Raw genomic sequence first — 20,726 nt, 5'->3', positions numbered from 1 at the left:
AGTTTTATGGCTTGATACAATTTTCAGCATTCTACCTACTAAAGTATTAAAAACACAATATCAAAATTATCAGTATTTATTATTTTAAAATGGCATTCCTTCCCAGAAGTTGGATACAGCTGTTTTGTGGATTTGCTGAGTTTTATAACTGAAGCTGGATTGAAATAAATTATTAACTTAAAACACCGCCAGTAATTGGTTTCACATTATCGTTAATGTTGTATTCAGCCGTTGCAAATTCAGCATTTGTGATGCAGGTCTACACTGTGCCTGTTATAGACGAACAGATTGTTGGAGAGACAACAGATAAGGCAGAAGGAATCGGACAGATGATGTGTTGGGCAAAGACTCTTTTTCAGATCGATGGAGTAGAGGGGAGATAGCTGGTGGAAAGTGGTAAGGTGAGGGGTGGGGAAAGAGCTAGCACGTGATGTAGGGGGATCCAGTTGGAGAGGGGATAGTCGACAGATGAGTCCGCTGATGAGTCCGCTGGGGGAAAAGGATGGGGATGGAGCAGACCAAAGGGTGCAAATGGCTGAATCTGATAAAGAAGGAAAGTGGGGAGTGAAATGTTGATCTAGAGGATAAGTATGATTGGGGTGGAGGGAGAACAATTGGAAAAATGGGTCCGGGAGATGAGTGGATGGACAAGGTGGTGGAGAACTTAACACTTGCCACGCATCTTCCCCTCATCTCTTTCAACTAGCGATCCATCTCTAGTCTCATCTTGAAGAAGGGTTCAGACCCAAAAGGTTGTCTGTTCATTTCCCTACCTTTCCCTACCTGACCCATTGAATTCCTTCAGTGGTTTGTATTTTGCTCAAGATTCAGCATCTGCAGTCTCTCGCGTCTCTATTACCTAAGCAACTTAATGGAAGATGAAGTCACCAAAAGGAGGAATTGGGAAAAGGTTAGAGAAAGCCATGGAGTCCCTCAACATATTGGAATAAGGACAAATATCAGCAGCTATTGCAACATAATGTTTCAATATTTCAGATTCCCACGATCAACTATAATTTTTTAAAGATTCCATACAGTCTGGCCCTGCATTGGGACTGAGGGGATTTTGTGGACTTTGTATTTGGACTGTGACTTTAGAATGAATCTCATATGCATCCATAAAATAATTCCACGATTCCATAAAAACAAAATTAATTTTAAGACAATGCAATTAGATTTTGATTTCTTATAGAGAGGTTAGGCTTCAAAAGGAAAACTGAAACATCGACTTACCTCATACTCAAAGCCAATACCAAGGGATCCCACATCTATGTGGAGGTTTTTCATAAGCTGAGCAGTGTTGGGACCACTCTATGGGAACAAACGATTTGAAGAGTTCTTTATTGATATGAAATTCTCAAATAAATCATCTCGCATCTTCTTTAACGGGCTTTTCTTGGATATTAATAATAACACAGAACTAAGCAGCAATAGTCAAGATACCTTTCTTGAAATCAGTTTGAAAGATGCTATTTTTGACTACAAATGCCATCCCCACACACATCAAACCAACTAGTATTAATAATGTATATATTAACATTCAGAAACATCATCCAACAATTTATTTTTCATAAGAACAGTCAAGGTTCACTACTTGTCTCGTGGTCCAGTGGCAAGTAGGGCAAAACCCTACATTCATCTCTACGGCACAGAATTTAAACCAAGTGGCCCTTTCCACTCTTCGCTTCCTGATTTTTATCTGAAAAAGACTTGAGCACAATTTTGTGCTGTTTAACTTTATCACAAACACCATTACATATCCAGACACCACTGACAAATACTTGCAGGTGAACTCTTTCCAGAATTATGAGCTTTCAAACATTATATACTGGAAGAAAAATGGGATGTTAATAAGTGGGAAAATTAATCTTAAAAAACCAATGCAAATCACATGCTGGTAAACCTTTTTTGAGCCTGTTTTGTGTAAAAGAGCTGAAAAGAAATTTGGCTATGATTTGAAAAAAATACAAGTTCAAAATACAATGTTAATGTAAAATCAAGGTATAAAAAGTATGATGGTTGAAATACATTACTTTGACTGGTTTATTCGATGAAAAATGCAAAATAGGTTTTATCGGTTATTGAGTTTATTATTACCATTGCACAGCATGACAATATCAACACTTTTAACATTATAACATAATTAGGACTGCTGAAAATTGTCACCAATTGTGCAAATCCAAAAGTTATTTGCAATTTTAATTGCATTATGAAATAATGATGGAATGCCAGTATTATTGGAAGGAAAACAGATGGAGGCCGGCATAAAGGAGATGGTACAGAAGGGAGGGGTGAGCAGAAGAGAGAGTTAGTGAGGGGAGGAAAGGGAGAGCATGGGAGCAGAAAGAGGGGAAAATGAGGAAGGAAGCAGGTGAAGGGAAGGGGGGGTGGGGGGGATGAGAGGGCAGGAGAAAGGAGGGAGAGCCGGGGTATATGCAAAATGAGGGATAGCGAGGGGACAGGAGTATTAATTCTCAGCAGTTTCCATTCCTTTGAGGGGAATGTGGGGGGGGGGGGGGGTCGGGAGGGATTCTGGGCCATGTGCATTGTTGGAGGTGAGGGGTGGCACCAAGATTCTAGGCTGCACACAGATAGGATGCCTTGAAAGAATTTTAAGACCATAAAATGGCAAAATATGAAACCATAAGCTTTGGCAGGTCTTCCTATGGACATCCTGAGACCCTGAGTCTTTTAAAGATAAGGTTCTATACCTTTTCATTCATGCATTCTTATTAAAAACTAGGTTTTGGTTTGGGTGATGCCAGCAAATATTGTCTTTCATGGATTGCGTTAAGGAACAGTGATCTGTTTTCATTTGTAATTTAATTCTACAACTGTTTGGGTCATTTTATAGAGCACATGAACCATCACATGGTGTGGAAATGGACCCAGGCTTGGCCAACGATGCAAGATTTGCTTTCTTCTAGTTGGTATTTAAGGACAATTTGTTGGCTTTTTATAGCTTTTCTGATGATGACCTACTGCCTCAATTTCTTTCTCTTAACATTATTTGCCTCAGTGGGCTTGGCACACAATCAATCAATGCTCAACAGCTAGTTGGCATTATCAGACCTCCCAACATTTGATTTTACAAATTCATAATTTTGATGTCCAAATTTCAGAATCTTACATCAAAATCCATAATATGGCACGCAATGCAACTTTTCAGCAAAAAAAGGTATGCACACCAAATGCGCATATGTGTTGCGCTACATTCATGTATGAGAAACGACTATTATTTCCAACAGTCTGTACTTACAATGCCAGGCCTATCATGAATATATTTTGCTATTTATAGAAAGGTTATTGAACAGAGATACTTTTTGCAACACAAAGTAAAAATTGTCTTGTTTTGTTTTTTTCCATTTTGCCTTTTCCCCAATACACATCCCAATTCTCTTGGTATTGAATAAAACAATGGTCATAAAATGTACGACTAAGTTATGAAGAAAGAGTTGATATATGCGACTTGACTAAGCATACGGAAGTACTTGTTGAAATAAATTTGCACATTAATCGATAATCCCCCAAAAAGGTGGTAATTGGCTTTTCTGCTGTGGTTTATATTTTAACCCCGTCTTAATTAATATAGTTATATAATCTTGCAATTAAATTTAATATTTACTCATTACAGTTCCCTCACTGATTTTCTGGCACTCTTGGTTCCAGAGCTTTGCTAGTTTATCCAGCCGGCCAAGGAAGAAGGCTATGGGGATAGATGTGCTGGCTCCACCTGGGCTGGAGTTCCAGAGCCCCAGCTGCAGGTTGCAAATTCAACCCACCGATCGGCCATGGAAGTCCTGGTGAGGTCGAGATTGGCTGCCTTGCCCAGCCTAAGTGCCACATTTTCGGGGAGACTTCCAGGGCGCGGGGGGGGGGGGGGATTTCTCACAGAACCGCTAGCGGACGAATTGACAAATTGCAGTTACCGACTGTTTTGCGGAAAAATGTGAGGCAAAATCGGAATAGCAGAAATGAAATAAGAAAGTGGAAACTTTCCGCCAAATTCGGAAGGGTTGGGAGGGGTACATTATTGCCATTCCACTAATATAGATACCTTCTCTCCACTCAAGTCTTCTTCATCCTCACTGAGGTCAGCTAGGTTCAGGGATATCTTCTCTTCAAGCTTTGCTCCCAGAAGACCTTTTGTAAGGCCACCTGTTTTAGGAATCTTCAGTGCCACATACGAACAAAATGGTTATTAGGCAGGCAATAACATTGTATTGAAATATTAAAACCCTTTTATCAAACTTGGATTACATTTATAATTATACAATGCCCGTCATACAGACCAGTTTTCTTTTGACAGAGAACAATGGTAGAACAACAGTTTGATAGCTTCTGCTAAATATTTCATTAAATTGCTTTAACAAAATCAGAAAACTGGAGATTGCAAACCTCAACAACCTCTACTAGATTTAATATTAGAAAGGACACATTTCAGAATTCTATGGGGTTTCATAAGTGTATTAAAGCATCCTGTGTTATGTTCGCTGCACACAGTCTATTTAAACAACAATATTCCTTTGGCCCTTTGGATCTTAAAGCTCCCAGTTTAATCATCCTGTCCTCAGCCATCATAAAATGCCACCCATTTTCCTTAACGTTGCTCAACACAAACTTAATCATGAAGAAAATTTAAAACAATGGTCGATGCTATTTTCTGGGGTGAATTGACTAGTTTTATTCTGTTTGTTCATACTGCTTCTGTACATGGTAGGTATTATTGGGAGGCCGCAAGCAGAGCCAAAGCTGGTCCAAGACTCCTCAAACAGAAGCAGTAATTGAAACTCAGTCCGAATAAAACTATTCACTTTTTTTTCAGAAAAGGACAATGCTGCTGAAGGCGGCCAAAAGTTAGAACGGAGATGAGGAAGAACTTTTTCAGTCAGAGAGTGGTGAAGGTGTGGAATTCTCTGCCTCAGAAGGCAGTGGAGGCCAGTTCGTTGGATGCTTTCAAGAGAGAGCTGGATAGAGCTCTTGGGGATAGCGGAGTGAGGGGGTATGGGGAGAAGGCAGGAACGGGGTACTGATTGAGAGTGATCAGCCATGATCGCATTGAATGGCGGTGCTGGCTCGAAGGGCTGAATGGCCTACTCCTGCACCTATTGTCTATTGTCTATTGAGTCAATGCGAAGAAGTTTCACAATGGTTGGTCTAACTTTGGCAAAAATAAAACATCAGATGGTAGCAAGCTCTCATTTAAATCAATGGAATCCAAATTCAAGTCTGTCATGTGAGATTTGTGTACAAATACCAAGCCGACACTCCAGGCAGTATTGTGGGTGGTGCGGTCTTAGGAGGAAACCAGAGCATCCGGAGGAAACGCACTCGGTCAAAGGGAGAATATGAAAACTCCACACAGACAACACTCGAGGTCAGGATTAATGACAAGTGTTTGGTGCCTTGAGGTAGTAGCTCTCTCAGCCGCAACACTGTGCCGCCCTATATTATGAGTGCCATTCATAGTTAATTTCTGTTTATAGTTCCAAGTCTGAAATACATCAACCCATAATGTAATCCAGCATTTATTACCCCAAATGTGGGAGAACTTCCGAGAGAACTCTTCATCAGCCCCCTGGTAGTTACAGATGTATTGCCCAATGAACCACAGAGCATACTTGCTGAGAGCTCCCCAAGGCCACGAAGTGGAGCAAGGCTTCCTTGAGGTGCCATCACCAGAGTCGGTGGAATATTCAGTGCCTGTGAAAAATAAAGATAGAGATACGGGTGATAGCGTTGTGACAATTGCACAAAATGGACGATAGAAAGCTTAGAGGTATGTGACCTAATACTAATGTGTCAAAGTCGTGCTGTTAAATGATATCCATACCAAAATCTATGTAAAACCAAACAAAGCTAAAACGCTTATATTTCTACCATCTGTTCCCAACAACACTAACTTCTTCCCGGACACTATACAAACATACAAAGAATTTACCCATACCTATTACTCATGATCATGAAGAATTGGAAGGCTTCAATTCACAAGCCTATTCAACGATAAAGGAAAAGTCAGGGTAAAGCCTGATCCTGCCTTATTGCATGCATATACTGCAAGCTCTGCATTGAAGTAGGAATCAGAAGTTATTTTCTGGACTGAACACAGAAATCCTTGAACTGACTATCTGATTGTTTAGAATTATCACTACATGGGGCACATTTTTCACCATTATAAACAATCTCTGGCGCGGACTGGATTTTTGGAAGTCCAAGACACTTGCAAGACATTGATTGCTGAACTATCGAGCGTTCTTGCATTCCTACCTACACTTCACAGCAGTTAAAATTGACCTCCCTGGAGCGCTGAAGCTTTGCACATTATAGCAAACACAATTGACTGGTTTTCGTGAATTCTACAGCCTGAATTGAAGTCGAAGTAAAATCAGTACAGTAACTATCATTCTGTGATCAATAAGTTGTATTATCGATTAAACCCAAATGTTAACTCACCTGTTTTCTCCACTATCCTGCTGTGTGAAGTATCTCCTGGCTTTAATTTCTGACACCCGTCATTTTTTATTAACCACTTATTGTAAAATGGATAACTGACAGCAAAAGTTGAAAATCAATAAAACTGCACGTCAACCAACATCAGAGCTGAGGCATTGACGGATTCTCTTATCACTGATGTTTCCTAACCTGCAGTGTTTCCACAATTAAATAAAACACTACGAATAAGAACCATTTCTGTTTACATGGTGAAGTTAACTTGTCTATGCAGTGCATTTATACTCATGCCACAGATTAATAGTCTCAATGTTTAATTCAAATATCAATCTGCTAAATGATCATACCAAATAGGCTACTTCATCACCTCATTATTCCCAAGTCGATAGGCACATTCAAAATTATGGCTCGTCCGAACTGTACTTTGAAACCTGTTCTTACTCTGGGGATGTTTCCTTACCCCTTCATATTTCAGAAACTAAAATCATCACTGCTGATACCCAGAGGGGCTGAGATAGATACATGTTTCCAAATAGATCTCTATTACTGCCTGAACATTCAGAATTCATTACACATACTTAGGCCAAAGCTTTACTGGATTTGCCCAGTAGGTCACATCATCGGTTTACTCACTATCAGGTCAGAATTAGTCACTTTGCTCTTGCCTACTCTACTTTCACCCAAGATAATAGCTCCCTGTTTGGGTGTGATCAAATGCAAATAGCAATTTGTTTTGAAGATAGACACAAAATGCTGGAATAACTCAGCAGGACAGGCAAACAACTTGTTTTAATCAATATATATGCCGATTAGCCAAAACATTATAACCACCTGCCTAATATGCTGTTAGTCCTCCGTGTACAGCCCCATACGCAGCAGGGTGCGATGCACTGTGTATTGTGACACATCCCTCCCATGACCACCATTAAACTTTTCTATGACTTGTGCCACAGTAGACCTTCTGTCCATTCGGACCAGACAGGATAGCCTTCGTCTGCCCATATGTTTCGATAAGATCCCCTCTCATCCTTCTAAATTCCAGTGTATACAAGCCTAGTCGCTCCAGTCTTTCAACATACGAGAGTCCCGCCATTCCGGGAATTAACCTAGTAAACCCAGTCTGCACGCCCTCAATAGCAAGAATATCCTTCCTCAAATATGGAGACCAAAACTGCACACAGTACTCCAGGTGCAGTCTCACTAGGGCCCTGTACAACTGCAGAAGGACCTCTTTGCTGCTACACTCAACTCCATCTTGTTATGAAGGCCAGCATTCCATTGGCTTTCTTCACTGCCTGCTGTACCTGCATGCTTCCTTTCAGTGACTGATGCACTAGGACACCCGATCTAGTTGTACGTCCCCTTTTCCTAACTTGACACCATTCAGATAATAATCTGCCTTCCTATTCTTACCACCAAAGTGAATAACCTCACACTTATCCACATTAAACTGCATCTGCCATGCATCCGCCAGCTTTGTATCATCTGCAAATTTGCTAATGGCACTTTTAATCCCTTCATCCAAGTCATTAATGTATATTGTAAATAGCTGCGGTCCCAGCACCGAGCCTTGAGGTACCCCACCAGTCACTGCCTGCCATTCTGAAAGGGACCCATTTATCCCCACTCTTTGCTTTCTGTCTGTCACCCAATTTTTTATCCATGTCAGTACCCTACCCCCGATACCATGTGCTCTAATTTTGCTCACTAATCTCCTATGTGGGACCTTGCCAAAGGCTTTCTGAAAGTCGAGGTACACCACATCCACCGACTCTCCCCTGACAATTTTCCTAGTTACATTCTCAAAAAATTCCAGAAGATTAGTCAAGCATGATTTCCCCTTCGTAAATTCATGCTGACTCGGAACGATCCTGTTACTGCTATCCAAATGCTCCGCAATTTTGTCTTTTATAATTGACTCCAGCATCTTCCCCACCACTGATGTCAGACTAACTGGTCTACAATTTCCCGTTTTCTCTCTCCCTCCTTTCTTAAAAAGAGGGATAACATTAGCTACCCTCCAATCCACAGGAACTGATCCTGAATCTATAGAACATTGGAAAATGATCATCAATGCGTCCACAATTTCTAGAGCCACCTCCTTAAGTACCCTGGGATGCAGACCATCAGGCCCTGGGGATTTATCAGCCTTCAGTCCCATCAGTCTACCCAACATCATTCCCTGCCTAATGTGGATTTCCTTCAGTTCCTCCGTCACACTAGGATCTCTGGCCACTAGAACATCTGGGAGATTGTTTGTAGCGAAGACAAATCCAAAGTACCGGTTCAACTCGTCTGCCATTTCCTTGTTCCCCATAATAAATTCCCCTACTTCTGTCTTCAAGGGACCCACATTTGCCTTGACTATTTTTTTCCTCCTCACATACCTAAAAAAGCTTTTACTATCCTCCTTTATATTATTGGCTAGCTTACCCTCGTACCTCATCTTTTCTCCCCGTATTGCCTTTTTAACAATTTTCTGTTGCTCTTTAAAAGAGTCCCAATCCTCTGGCTTCCCACTCTACTTTGCTATGTAGTACTTCTCTTTTATTTTTATGCTGTCCTTGACTTCCCTTGTCGGTAGGTACTCGCTACTGCTGACCACCACCTCATCAGCCTTACCGTTTCAGAGATGCTCTGATCCAGTCGTCTGGCCATAACAATTAGGCCCTTGTCAAAGTCGCTCAGGCCTTTACTCCTGTCCATTTCTCCTGCATCCAACACATCAACTTCAAGAACTGACTGTTCACTTGCTGCCTAATATATCTCACCCTTTGACAGGTGCCATTGTAACAAGATAATCAATGTTTTTCACTTCGCTTCTCAGTGGTCATAATGTTTTAGCTGATCGGTGTATGCGTACAGTGATCAATGGTCATTCATCTGAAATGGAAACATATTCTCTCTCCACAGATGTAATGCAGCCTTGTTAGATCTTTTGAGCATTTCCACCATTTCCAGTTTTACTTCATCTGTCCAACATCTGCAGTATTTTTATATATTCTTTTGCAGTAGTATCTCTTGCAAGTGTTTGTGGATAACTGCTGCTTAATTTCTCTCTATTTACCCTGAAAGTGCTGAGACACTGCTAAATACAATGTCTTATATTGTTGCCACGGTAGAGGCAAGTTGCCTTAGTCCAAGGATTATTTGTGGCGCTTTGTTGGTTTGCTGGCTCAACAACATATGGGGTTAAATTGCTTCATCACTGGGTAAAGCAAAGAAACATTTTCTAAGTAGGTTAATGCACTGCAGCATATTTCACAAGTACAGATCGGAAACATAACCCAGATAAAATGTTGTGTAGTGAGGGTTGGAGTTAGACAATTTGATCATTAATTACACGGCTAGGCAGTCCATTACACAGTATTCCGTCAATCCATTAAAATACTGCAGTCCAATTTTTTCTACTGCAGACTTTTTGAAATTTGCCTTCTGCATAATATGTGGAACAATTAATTTACCACATTTTAAGTCCCTTCAATCTTGTAATAACAATTCCGCAAATGTATTCTGCACAATGGGTTGTGATTATGATTTAGCTAAATGAAGATGGACATTGATGTTGGCACAACAACTCACAGGAGAAAAGCATCATTTGGGAACATAGCTTTTTTAGATAATGAAACAATGATACATCAGTGTTGAATGTGTGAATTGGACCTCTGTTCAGAGTTAGTTGTCCTTTGGCGAGATGGAAATAGGTGTAATGGCATTATGACATTTACCATCTGCCCTGACACATGGAAAAATGGAAACTGGTGTCATGGCCATTCAGCACATAAATAGGCCCTTTGGCCCAACTTGCCCATGCTGACCAAGATGTTCCATCCACACTAGTTCCACCTGCTAGTGTTTGGCCCATATATATTCTTCTAAATCTTTCCTATCCATGTACCTATTCAAATGTCTTTTAAATGTTGTTATAGCACTTGCCTCAACTACCTCCTCTGGCAGATCATTCCATTTCCCCACCACCCTCCGTGTGCAAAAATATTTCCCCCTCAGGTTCCTAATGTTTTCCCCCTCTCACCTTAAACCTATGTCCTCTAATTCTTGATTCCAATTGCAAGGAATTGTTTTTCAGGAGCAGGCATGGGAGAAAATCTTGAATAAAAGGGGCAAATGATTGTAACAAGTTCTTGTTCCGTTCCATCCCAAAACCATCAGTTATTATAAACATGCAAAATGGATCTGCAGAATGAGCCCATTTGCACCACACATAATTCTGAACTATCCTGACTGGTGTCTTGAACAATTATCTGACAGTTTGTCCAGTATCCACTAAAAATGTACTCCAACTAAATATTGGGTACCCCAAAACCGTTGCCTCCAGATTTCCCAAAACTCCGTAAAGAGCGTGGGAGTGGCGGAGATCAGGCACCCATATTTATGCCAATCCTACCTTAAACCATTTTATTCCCTGCCTATTGCATCCTTCTCACTTGTTAACACTACAAAATGGATTCTATACCTGATCCATCAGACATTTCTATCTCTTGTACTTCATCATCCTTGTTCAACAATGTAATTTGAATATCTTTTTCCCCTTACCTTGTGCACATGAATGTTCAGAATATTAAGTGCCTGATTCCATTCTTAGCTGGCAGCTCGTGTTAGTTAGCACTTTTGTATAAGATTTCCAAAGAGCAAGTTCTGCCTGCAGCTCATCAGCCTTATTCATTACCTTGAGTTTACACATGTGCACTTCAAAACTGTCTCCATGGCCCACCATCGCTTTTAACACTACTTCCGACATGAGCGTGAACTTTCTCACTCCTTAAATGTGTTGTATTCCTCACTTCTGTGTTAGGATCCATGCCTAGTGTCCATCTTCCAGCCAAATTTATCTCATCACACTATTGAACTAGTCATCCTTCTTGAGGAAGGTGACTTCAGATTAGAGAGGCTCCTCAGTGCCTCTCACGCAGAAAGTGTGACCACCCAAATGCAACATCCAAGAATCACTCCAACGATTGCATAATTTTGTTTCCGAAATTGGCTCATCCAGAAATTGTGGCGCAATTTAAAGTAGCTTTCTGGAAGGTTCCACCGGCTGGCACCGTCAGCGATGACAGTCAGTCTGTCTTTTTGCCTTTTTTGTTATTTTCAGTGTGCTTTAAAAGTATGTGTTAATGTTCTCTGGTTTGTTTTATGTGGTGGGTGGGGGAGGGGGTCGGGGGAAACTTTATTCAATTGCCGGAGATGCGATATTTTTCTGGATCGTATCACCGGTCGCTCTGCGGCCTAACATCATGGAGCTGGCGGCCTTGCTCGAGACTGACTTTGAGCCCCACCGCGAGGCCGTGGACTTAACATCGGAGCCTGCGATCCATTACCTGGGGTCGACGCTCCAACTACGCCTCCAAAGTCGCAGGAGGTTCGACTAGCCCCAACCCAGGGTCTGATCACTCGGAGCAGCGGAGCGGAGATTCCCCCCGATGCGGGAGCTTGATCGCCCCGATGTGGAGGGCTCGACCGCTGGTTGCGGGAGCCAAGGTCGCCCCGACAACGGAAGGTTTGAGTGCCCCGACCGCAGGAGAACAAAGAAGGGAACAGATTTAACTTTTATTGCCTTCCATCACATTGAAGAATGTGGAGGAGTCACTGTGGTGGACGTTCATGGTAAAAATTTATTTGGGTGTCTTGTTGCTCTTTATTGGTATGACTGCATGGCAAATCAAATTCCTCGTATGTTGCAAAACATACTTGGCTAATAAAGTACTACTATGATTATGATTATAATAAACATTCCTGCTTCACTCGTTTATGTAATTCTGGAGGGATTCCATGTACTGAGAAAGTAAGTGTTAGAAAGCTTCTCAAGCATGGATGCAATCACTGCCAACTTTGGCGCTGCCTTCAGGAAGAATTAGCGCGTATCATTCGAGTATAGAAATGCTGACTGCGCTTACCTCAGCATCATGAAGCCAACTGTAACTTCACAATGTGTAGGAAGATACGGCAGATGCTGGTTTACACCAAAGATGGACACAAAATGCTGGAGTAACTTTTGACCCGCTGAGATACTCCAGCATTTTGTGTGCACCTTCACGATGGCTGCCTCTTGCCAAGATTTCCATAATTTGAAACATAATTGCACAACTCTCTGGTCTGACAAAATTATTCTCTGACGAGATTCTCCAGGCCCCCAAAAACACAATGACAAGAGTTGCAAGGCTAGAAATTATCACTGGAACGCAGGAGGTAACTACGGTGATATAATGTCGGTGGCATAGCATTTTATCGTCACAAAGGAGTTGATCCATTTAATTAATTATATCAATTTTTAAAGGTTTCTTCCATTACTATAGTATACTTCAAACTAGAGGCTCATTGATAAGTTTTTGACAGCTCCTGCAGCTTACAACTGGAACTCTGCAATGAAATTATTCTCCTATAATTATTCATTCTGTTTAGCACCTACCATATATTATGCTGCATTTAAAATCAATATTTGCAATTACCAGACAATTACATCAAAAGAGCTAAAAGTACACTGTCAGATGCACGTACAGGCAATACATACGATATACTGAAAGTCGATCTGATTCTGTCTGTGTCTGCTATGGTGACAATAGCAGTCCCACAATATCTAAAATCTTACACATCAAGAATAAACAACGAGGCCGGAAATCAAGAATAAATACCAAATTCTGCAAATGTTTGGATTAAAGAGAAGAGAATGGAAGCTTTTGGGGAAAAAAACTGCTGGCAAGGGGTGCTGTTTCAGCTTTGAGCTATTCAAGTCTCAGACTTATGAACAAGCGCATGATGTACTGAATGCCAAGTGGCATTGCATTTGTCATGGCTTGTTGGACTGTACAACTTTTATTGGGGCTCAGTAGCCATTGAGACTCCACACGAGATCCAAGGTCAGGTGATTAAAGGAGGAAATTTTTAAATATATTTTTAATGTTTGATTTTAACTTTTAATTGATCTTTGAAGTCTCCAAATGTCAAGAGAAATCTGGAAACTATTGAAATGCCTCAAGGAACAAGGATCCTTCCCGTTTTGCCTGCTAGTACACATCAAAGGCATTTCTGCTAATGGCGACCTAGTCACTCTCTAGATCCTGCTGCCCTGTTAAGTGTGTATGAAGCCAATGAACCAGCCACAAACGGTGGACGCATTCTTCATATTTGTTCTGGCAAGTTCACCCAAAGTGTAGTTGGCATTGTAATGTAAAAAAACTACACAGCTAATTTTCACACATCAAACAAAAAAAAATTACACAACAAACATAACCATGGCAAGATAATCTATTCTGACATTTTGTTAAGGGAGGGATAAATATTGACTAGGTCACAGGGGATAATTAATTTGCTTGTCTTGGTTATTGTATCATGGAACATTATGTTCAATTCAAAGACCAAAAGGTGTCTTGGTTTACCCCCCCACCTCAACCTCAATCCCCAAATAGTGTTGCACTGGGAGTATCTGCCTAGACTTTTCATCTCAAGTCTAAAATCCAGACTAAAGTATTCATCTCAGTCACATCATGATGCAAAGCTAAAAAGCAGTCACCGTCACCCAGTAAAGTAAAAAATGACACGATCTGCACTCTCACAAGTTGTCTCGGATCAATTTTATAAAATGACGTGTGTCCAAGGACATCAGAGTTTGGGGAGATTAAAATTCTGATAAATAACAGATTAATTTATTATTGGAAACTGAATTAACTACATTCAAAAATACTAATGGAACAGAGAACAAATAACAGTTTACATTAAACATTACTATGTAGTAACGTTTGAATCTATTTACAAATCTTGTTGCAAATACGTCTTACAAGCTTCAGCAATATAGACGGTTATAAATTAATTAGAATTCTATTCGTTTCTGTGTACACAGTAAAGCTTGGACCACTAAAGATAAATTAAATAGCATCTCATTTCATAGATTGCTGAAGCTCATAATGTAACAACGTTCATCCCACAAATATGTTAGCACAAATTCAGTTTTCTTTACGACAGACAATGCTGTGTTTTCCTGTACCATAACATGCAGCGTCAAAGAATCTTGTGATTTTAGTGCTTACAAGAATGTGGTTTCCAAAATATATCCTGGAAATAACAAATGTTACAAATGGACAACTGACCATGGGACGTAGAATATTTTGGGGATGGGATCCAAGGAGGATCTCTTTCACATCGCAGACTGTTTGTTAATCAGTTGAGGATCACAAATTGCTCTGTCGTAAAGGAAAGATGTTACTCGACATACTCTATCAGCTTTGTGGCTCTAGGTTTATGAAGCAGCACAGCAAGGCAATTTCAGAGCCTGGACTGAAAAGGATTAATGCTGCTTGATGATGCTGCACTAATGATGCCTAATCAAGCTAAAATTTTAATCTATGCTGATAATATGGATAATCTTCCAAAACTAAAAATATTTTCTTTTGACAAGATTCTGATTTTCTTTGTGATTAAAAAACACAATAAATATAATATTTTAATTACAAATATGGTTTCTGCACAGTGCAATTAAATGCTTTATACTGGCAATAGGAAGTTTACTGTATTTCCAAACATCTTTTCAGAGATCAGTATTCTGGGTTAATCCCCAATTTTATTTCAAACCCCAGGTTTACATATAAGAATTGTGTATATTTGGATTAGGTCAGAGCTGAATTTTAAAAAAGTAATCAATGTGCAGCACCATCTGAGTACAACCATTGAATGTTCTTACTCGCTTATATACAGTATTATTTATGCAGAGAAATAAACCGGCTACAAAACCTTAATACACGACTACAATGGAGCTCCAAGAGTTCCTAAAAATAATAAGATGTCAACCTAGTGAAGCTGCAGTACATGACAGCAAAATCAGCTCGTAATACACTGAGCTGAGTAGCCTTTCATCCAACAGATTAGATAGAAGCACTGTGGCCCTGCTACATTTATTTGTGAGTTGGAGTTGATAATCAAACAGCTAATTAACAAGAGGCATGGTGGCCTAGCAGTAGAACAACTGCCTTACAGCGCCAGAGACCCGGGTTCGATCCTGACTATGGGTGCTTGTCTGTACGGAGTTTGTGCATTCTCCCCGTGACCTGCATGGGTTTTCTCCAACATCTTCAGTTTCCCCCCACACTCCAAAAACATACAGGTTTGTAGGTTAATTGGTTTGGTATAAATGTAAAATTGTTCCTAGTGTGTAGGATAGTGTTAACGTGCAGGTATTGCTGGTCGGCGTGGACTCAGTGGGCCGAAGGGCCTGTTTCCACACTGTATCTCTAAACTAAACTAGCTAAAGGAAGGAGATTCCAAGAATATCCCCATCCTCAACAATGGCTGAACACAACAAGACTATATTAAAGCATTTGCAAACAGTGTTCGGCCAGAAGATCCGAATAAAAGATCCATATTGGCTTCCTCCTGAGATCCCCACCATCAAAGAAACCAGATTTCAAGAAACACATGAGGGCATTTGAACAGAAATGACTATTGGACCAGACACTATTTCAGCCACAGCACTGAAGACCTCCACTTGCCAAGCTGCTCCAGTGTAGTCACACCACTGGCACCTACCTCCGAATATAGAAAATTGCCATGCATGTCTTGCCCACAAAATATTGGACGAATCCAATTTGGTTAATTACTTCCCAATCAATAAACACCAGTGACAGAAAGGATCACTGACAGTACTACAAGCAGAACTTGCTCTCCAGTCCTCTTGCTACCAATGTCTAATTGTGGAGTTTGGTATAACGGTATGGTTGACTTGTCCACTATACCACAAATTTTAGTGCCATCCACAAACTAGACCGTGCCAACTAGACTCTCATCCAAATCGTTAATATGGATGATGAACAATAATAGACCCAGCACCGATCCCTGCAGCACACCACTGATCACAGAACACCAATTTGAAAAACAACCCCTCACTGCTACTTTAGACCCCTATTGACAAGTTACATGGATAAGACAGGTTTAGAAGGATATGAACCATATGCAGGTAGGCGGGACATGTTGGCCAATGCAGGGCTGTTTCCACAACACAAGACTATCTCTTGTCAATTTTGTGTTCCATTGGCTAGTTGGTGCTGAATCCCATGTGATCTTCCAGACCAACACAACATGTGGAACCTTGTCAAAGACCATGCATGCTAAAGTCCAAATAGACATGTCTACTTCCCCAAACTCATCAATCCTCTGTAACCTCTACAAAAAACTCAAATCGTGAGACATAATTTCCCATGTATAAAGATGGTAGAAAGGAGGAGGGATTGTCCAAGCATTTAGGTGCAAAGATCCTAAATTCTTCCCTGAATCTCTTCATCTTTCTTGCGTCTTTGCCTGTTGGCAGTTTTGTCCTATTATGCCTCTGTGAAGCACTGTGGGTGATTTCCTACGTTATTAACAAGTACTTGTAGTGCTGACCAGCTTGTTATTGTCACACTAAAATTAATATTCCATGTGGATTGAAGAGCCACAGCTGGCTGTTGCAATTTTAATGTACCCAAACTAAAGTCATAAAAAGTGTCAATTCCCATTTTTATTATAGGTGGGAATGAGCTCAGCTGTAATGCTGTTCACATCCTACAAGATTGAAGAGGCTGCCAACATTTTCTCACAAAAGCTCTAACATGAACAGTGTTCATGGAAGAAAGAGGAGGAAAGTCCAAAGACTGGAACAGCACTTCCAGTCCTGTTTCCTCATTCCCACTGGTGCAGGGCAGTAGGTAGGTCATCAACAATTCCTCTTGGTGGAACACTAGGAACCCGTGAAAGGAGTTTGATCAAATACATTGACCTTTGCGGTCCAGATTGGTTTATTAAAAAGAAGCAAAATGTAGTGGTCCTTGGTCTACAAATTCCTGATGAGAACATCAGGAATTTGAGTCAATTTTGACAATTCACATTTGTCTTTTTTTAAAAAATCACTTTAAACATTTGGCTTAGGGTGGATAATAAATTAAATCCAGAAAATGAGAGCAATATCAGAAATTTACAGATGTTGGAATCTGGAATAGAAACAAACTGCTGTAGGAACTCAATGCACAACTCAATTTAGAAACAGGAAAGTTACAACTGTTTACATTGCTCTATAATTGTAACCAAAAGAAGATCTTAAAATTCAGTGAATCTACAATAGCATTACTAGGAATTCAGCAAAAATTGCATTTACTCATCAGAAAGTCAACTGCTCAGCAACTCTAACAAGATGATTTTAAATTATTATTAAATTGTCTATGTTTTCAAGGTTAAGGTTTTTACCATTTCACCACGGCCCTGTTCCCCTACAATAATCCTTTCAGAATTTTAAACTCACAGTACATCTACAAAGTAATTCCATTCAATGCAGCAACTATTTGGAATACTAACCATGTTCAAATTCAGCAACTGTTCCGAGACTCTGAATTGGCCTTGAATGAACACGATGAAACACATTATCTGTTTGGGCCATTTCTGGCAATGATAAGACGCAAAGTGCTGGAGTAACTCAGCGGGTCAGGCAGCATCTCTGGAGAAAAAGGATGGGTAACATTTCGGGTCAGGACCCTTCTTCAGACTGATTGTGGTGGGGAGGAGAAGGTTGGAAAGGAGAGGTGGGGGTGAGACAAAGCCTGGGAATTGATAGGTGACGTAGGAAGCAACTGCAAATGTTGATTTATATCAAAGAAAGACACAAAGTGCTGGAGTAACTCAGCGGGTCAGTTGCTTCCCACACAGTCCTGGCATAGGCTTTGCCTCTGAAATGTCTTCTTCAAAGATGCTCACTGACCTGGTGTGTGTTTATAGTGGTTTATTTTGGATTTCCTACAATCTGTTTTTGCACTTCAGCTGCCATTTGCACCTTCTACTCAAAAAGTGGAAGAGAGCATCATTTGGGATGGAAGATGGCCCAGTTGGAGGAAATGGTTATTTCTCTTCCATGATTCTGAATGTCGAAAATATATAGGTAGCAGGGACCCTTTGCTGAAAAACTAAAGTACTGTTCATCTTCGCATTTCCACTTCAGTACTGGGTGTGAATACAGCCGTAATTATTTTAAACCAGCCTCAAATAGAAAAATAAGAACTTCTTTGGATGAATAGAATACATTTTTAAAAAACAATTGTTTTTTCTCTTCATACCAATGAACAAAAAGTACAGGCACTTTAACAAAGCATGGTGGATTTTTGCGTTGTGACTTCCTGCAATTATAACCAACATCATGGCTCACTCAGCTAAGAAAACCTAGCAAATAGGACAAGCATGGATTCAAGAGTCTTTACCAAGTCGCACAGCAGCAAACATTTGGGCTTGGCATCAGTGCTGAATTCACAATGTCGAAACACATGTATGTTGTGCTCCAATTCTAAAATTGTTTCTATTTAAGTCTAAACAACAGAGTTGCAGAAACTCATTTTGTGCATATTGTAGGTTGAGCACAAACAGTTGAAAACAAGTTTTTAACCCAATGTACATAAGCATGTTTATTTAAGTGCAATCTCCTGCAGAAGCCAATAAATGAGGTGAATTTGGGACATGATTGAGATAAAGGAGAAAAAGTTTTAAAAACTTGCAAAATAAATTGCAAAAATAAATTTATGAGGAACATGTTTTCATAATTATAAATGTGAAAGTGTACTGCCAGAAAGGTGATTGCCAGTAATGAAGACATTACAATTACAATTCTACCTCTATATTTAAGGAGAACCAGTAGGCAATTATGACTTTTTATCCTTCATGTGCTCAAATGTAACTGTTTAGAGAGACACTGCCTGCATATAACAAAGCAGTCATAGTCAGTGGAAGCTGTTGTCCGGTTTATTTGTTAATACCAATGATTACATATATCCTTAACTGTCATTACTACTGCAAAGTCAGAGCTTTTGCATGTAAACAGTTAAATTCAACATTTAAGCCTGACATGGAGTGAAAAAAACGATTGCATGATTTAATCACTGCACTGGAATTTAACACTTCACCAAAAGAGATCACTTTTGCTACATGAAAGGTGCTGCATAAATGTGTTCTGCTTTCCTTAGCACAAAACAGCACTGTTAAACCAGCTTTATCTTTAATTTTAATTTTTTGAAAAACAGCTAAAGAAAAACATTCCAAATGTCTGAAATTTGGATTTTATAAATAGTATTTGCAGTCAAGAGACTGCCGATGCCTGAATCTGGAGCAATAAACATACAAACTACTGGAAGAGATAAAAATGTGTAGGAAAGAACCACGGATGCTGGTTTAAATCAAAGATTGACACAAAATGCAGTAGAAATGGGTGATGTATTGGGTCGAGACACCTTCTTCAGACTGATGTCAGTGGAGTGGGCGGTACATAGATAAGAAAGTGTAAAGATAAGGAAGTGTAAGGTGTGAAAACAATTCCAAGGGAATGTAGATCAAGGAAAATGTAGAATTGTTAGTTGGGAGAATGTACAACAAAGCAAACAGAGATAAAATATAGTCGGAGACAGCAAGACTGGTTGGAGAACTGGGAAGAGGAAGGGGGTGGAGAGAGAGAAAGCAAGAACTACTTGAAGTTTGAGAACTACTAGAAGAATTTAGCAGGTTAAGCTGCATCTGTGGAACCAAAGGGATGAGTTTTGTGTTGAAATGCTGCATCAGGACTGCAGAAATATTATCTTGACCTGATGCAGGATCTCATCCCAGAACACTGACCATCTTCTTGCCTCCACTGGTGCTTGACCCGCTGAGCTCCTCCAGCAGTTAGATTATTTTCTAAGACATAAAATGGATTCAACTATTTGGTAAGTCATGCATGGCCTGTGGACCAAAAAACAAATGAACATTCGTCTGTCTACAGCCAAAATGTTATCAGATTACTAACAATTTCCAGCAAGTTGCCTTTTATCCCTCGAGTTCAATATTAATGTTCAGAAATGAAACAAAAAAGAATTCATATTTTCAACTGTGAATAATACAGAGCTTTAAATCACAGCCTCTGCTGCCAATCACATGTAAAATACCCTAATAAGTAGGTCGGTCATATCATAACAGGGTGAATGTGTATGCACAGAATGACATGCATCAATGAGGTATTTCACATCAATTCTTTCAATGCCTAGGGTAAATACTTTGCTGGATACGAGGGAAATATATTAAAAGAGAAAGAAACTGTAAAAGTGAGGGATTCCTGAAATGGATTGGGAGATTCGAGTTTAGTGGAATTGCTTTTGGCACTTTATCGTGCTCTGCCTTTCATATCTACTGCAATAATCTTTCATTCCTCAAAACGTGAAGTAAAATGAAAGCAAAGGGAAGGGGGTAGAGGAATAAATTTGATGTCTTACTCAAAGATTTTTTTTTAAACT

The 20,726-nt window shown here is 40.0% G+C and overlaps 1 protein-coding gene across 1 annotated transcript in view; it reads right to left on the bottom strand.

Moving 5' to 3' along the window:
• The window catches only part of cep164 (centrosomal protein 164), a 161,332-nt gene that overhangs the window by 98,186 nt on the left and 42,420 nt on the right, over nucleotides 1-20,726 (bottom strand). The window contains exons 6-8 of the mRNA XM_078426641.1: nucleotides 5,536-5,703; nucleotides 4,058-4,171; nucleotides 1,234-1,311 (exon numbers count right to left, since the gene is read on the bottom strand). Coding sequence (XP_078282767.1) covers nucleotides 1,234-1,311; nucleotides 4,058-4,171; nucleotides 5,536-5,703 — 360 coding nt within the window. The remainder of the gene's footprint in view (nucleotides 1-1,233; nucleotides 1,312-4,057; nucleotides 4,172-5,535; nucleotides 5,704-20,726) is intronic.

This window comes from Rhinoraja longicauda, chromosome 32 (genome assembly GCF_053455715.1).
Source record: "Rhinoraja longicauda isolate Sanriku21f chromosome 32, sRhiLon1.1, whole genome shotgun sequence".
In the NCBI taxonomy this organism is placed as follows: Eukaryota; Metazoa; Chordata; class Chondrichthyes; order Rajiformes; family Arhynchobatidae; genus Rhinoraja; species Rhinoraja longicauda.
This window is presented reverse-complemented; position numbering and strand designations above follow the sequence as displayed.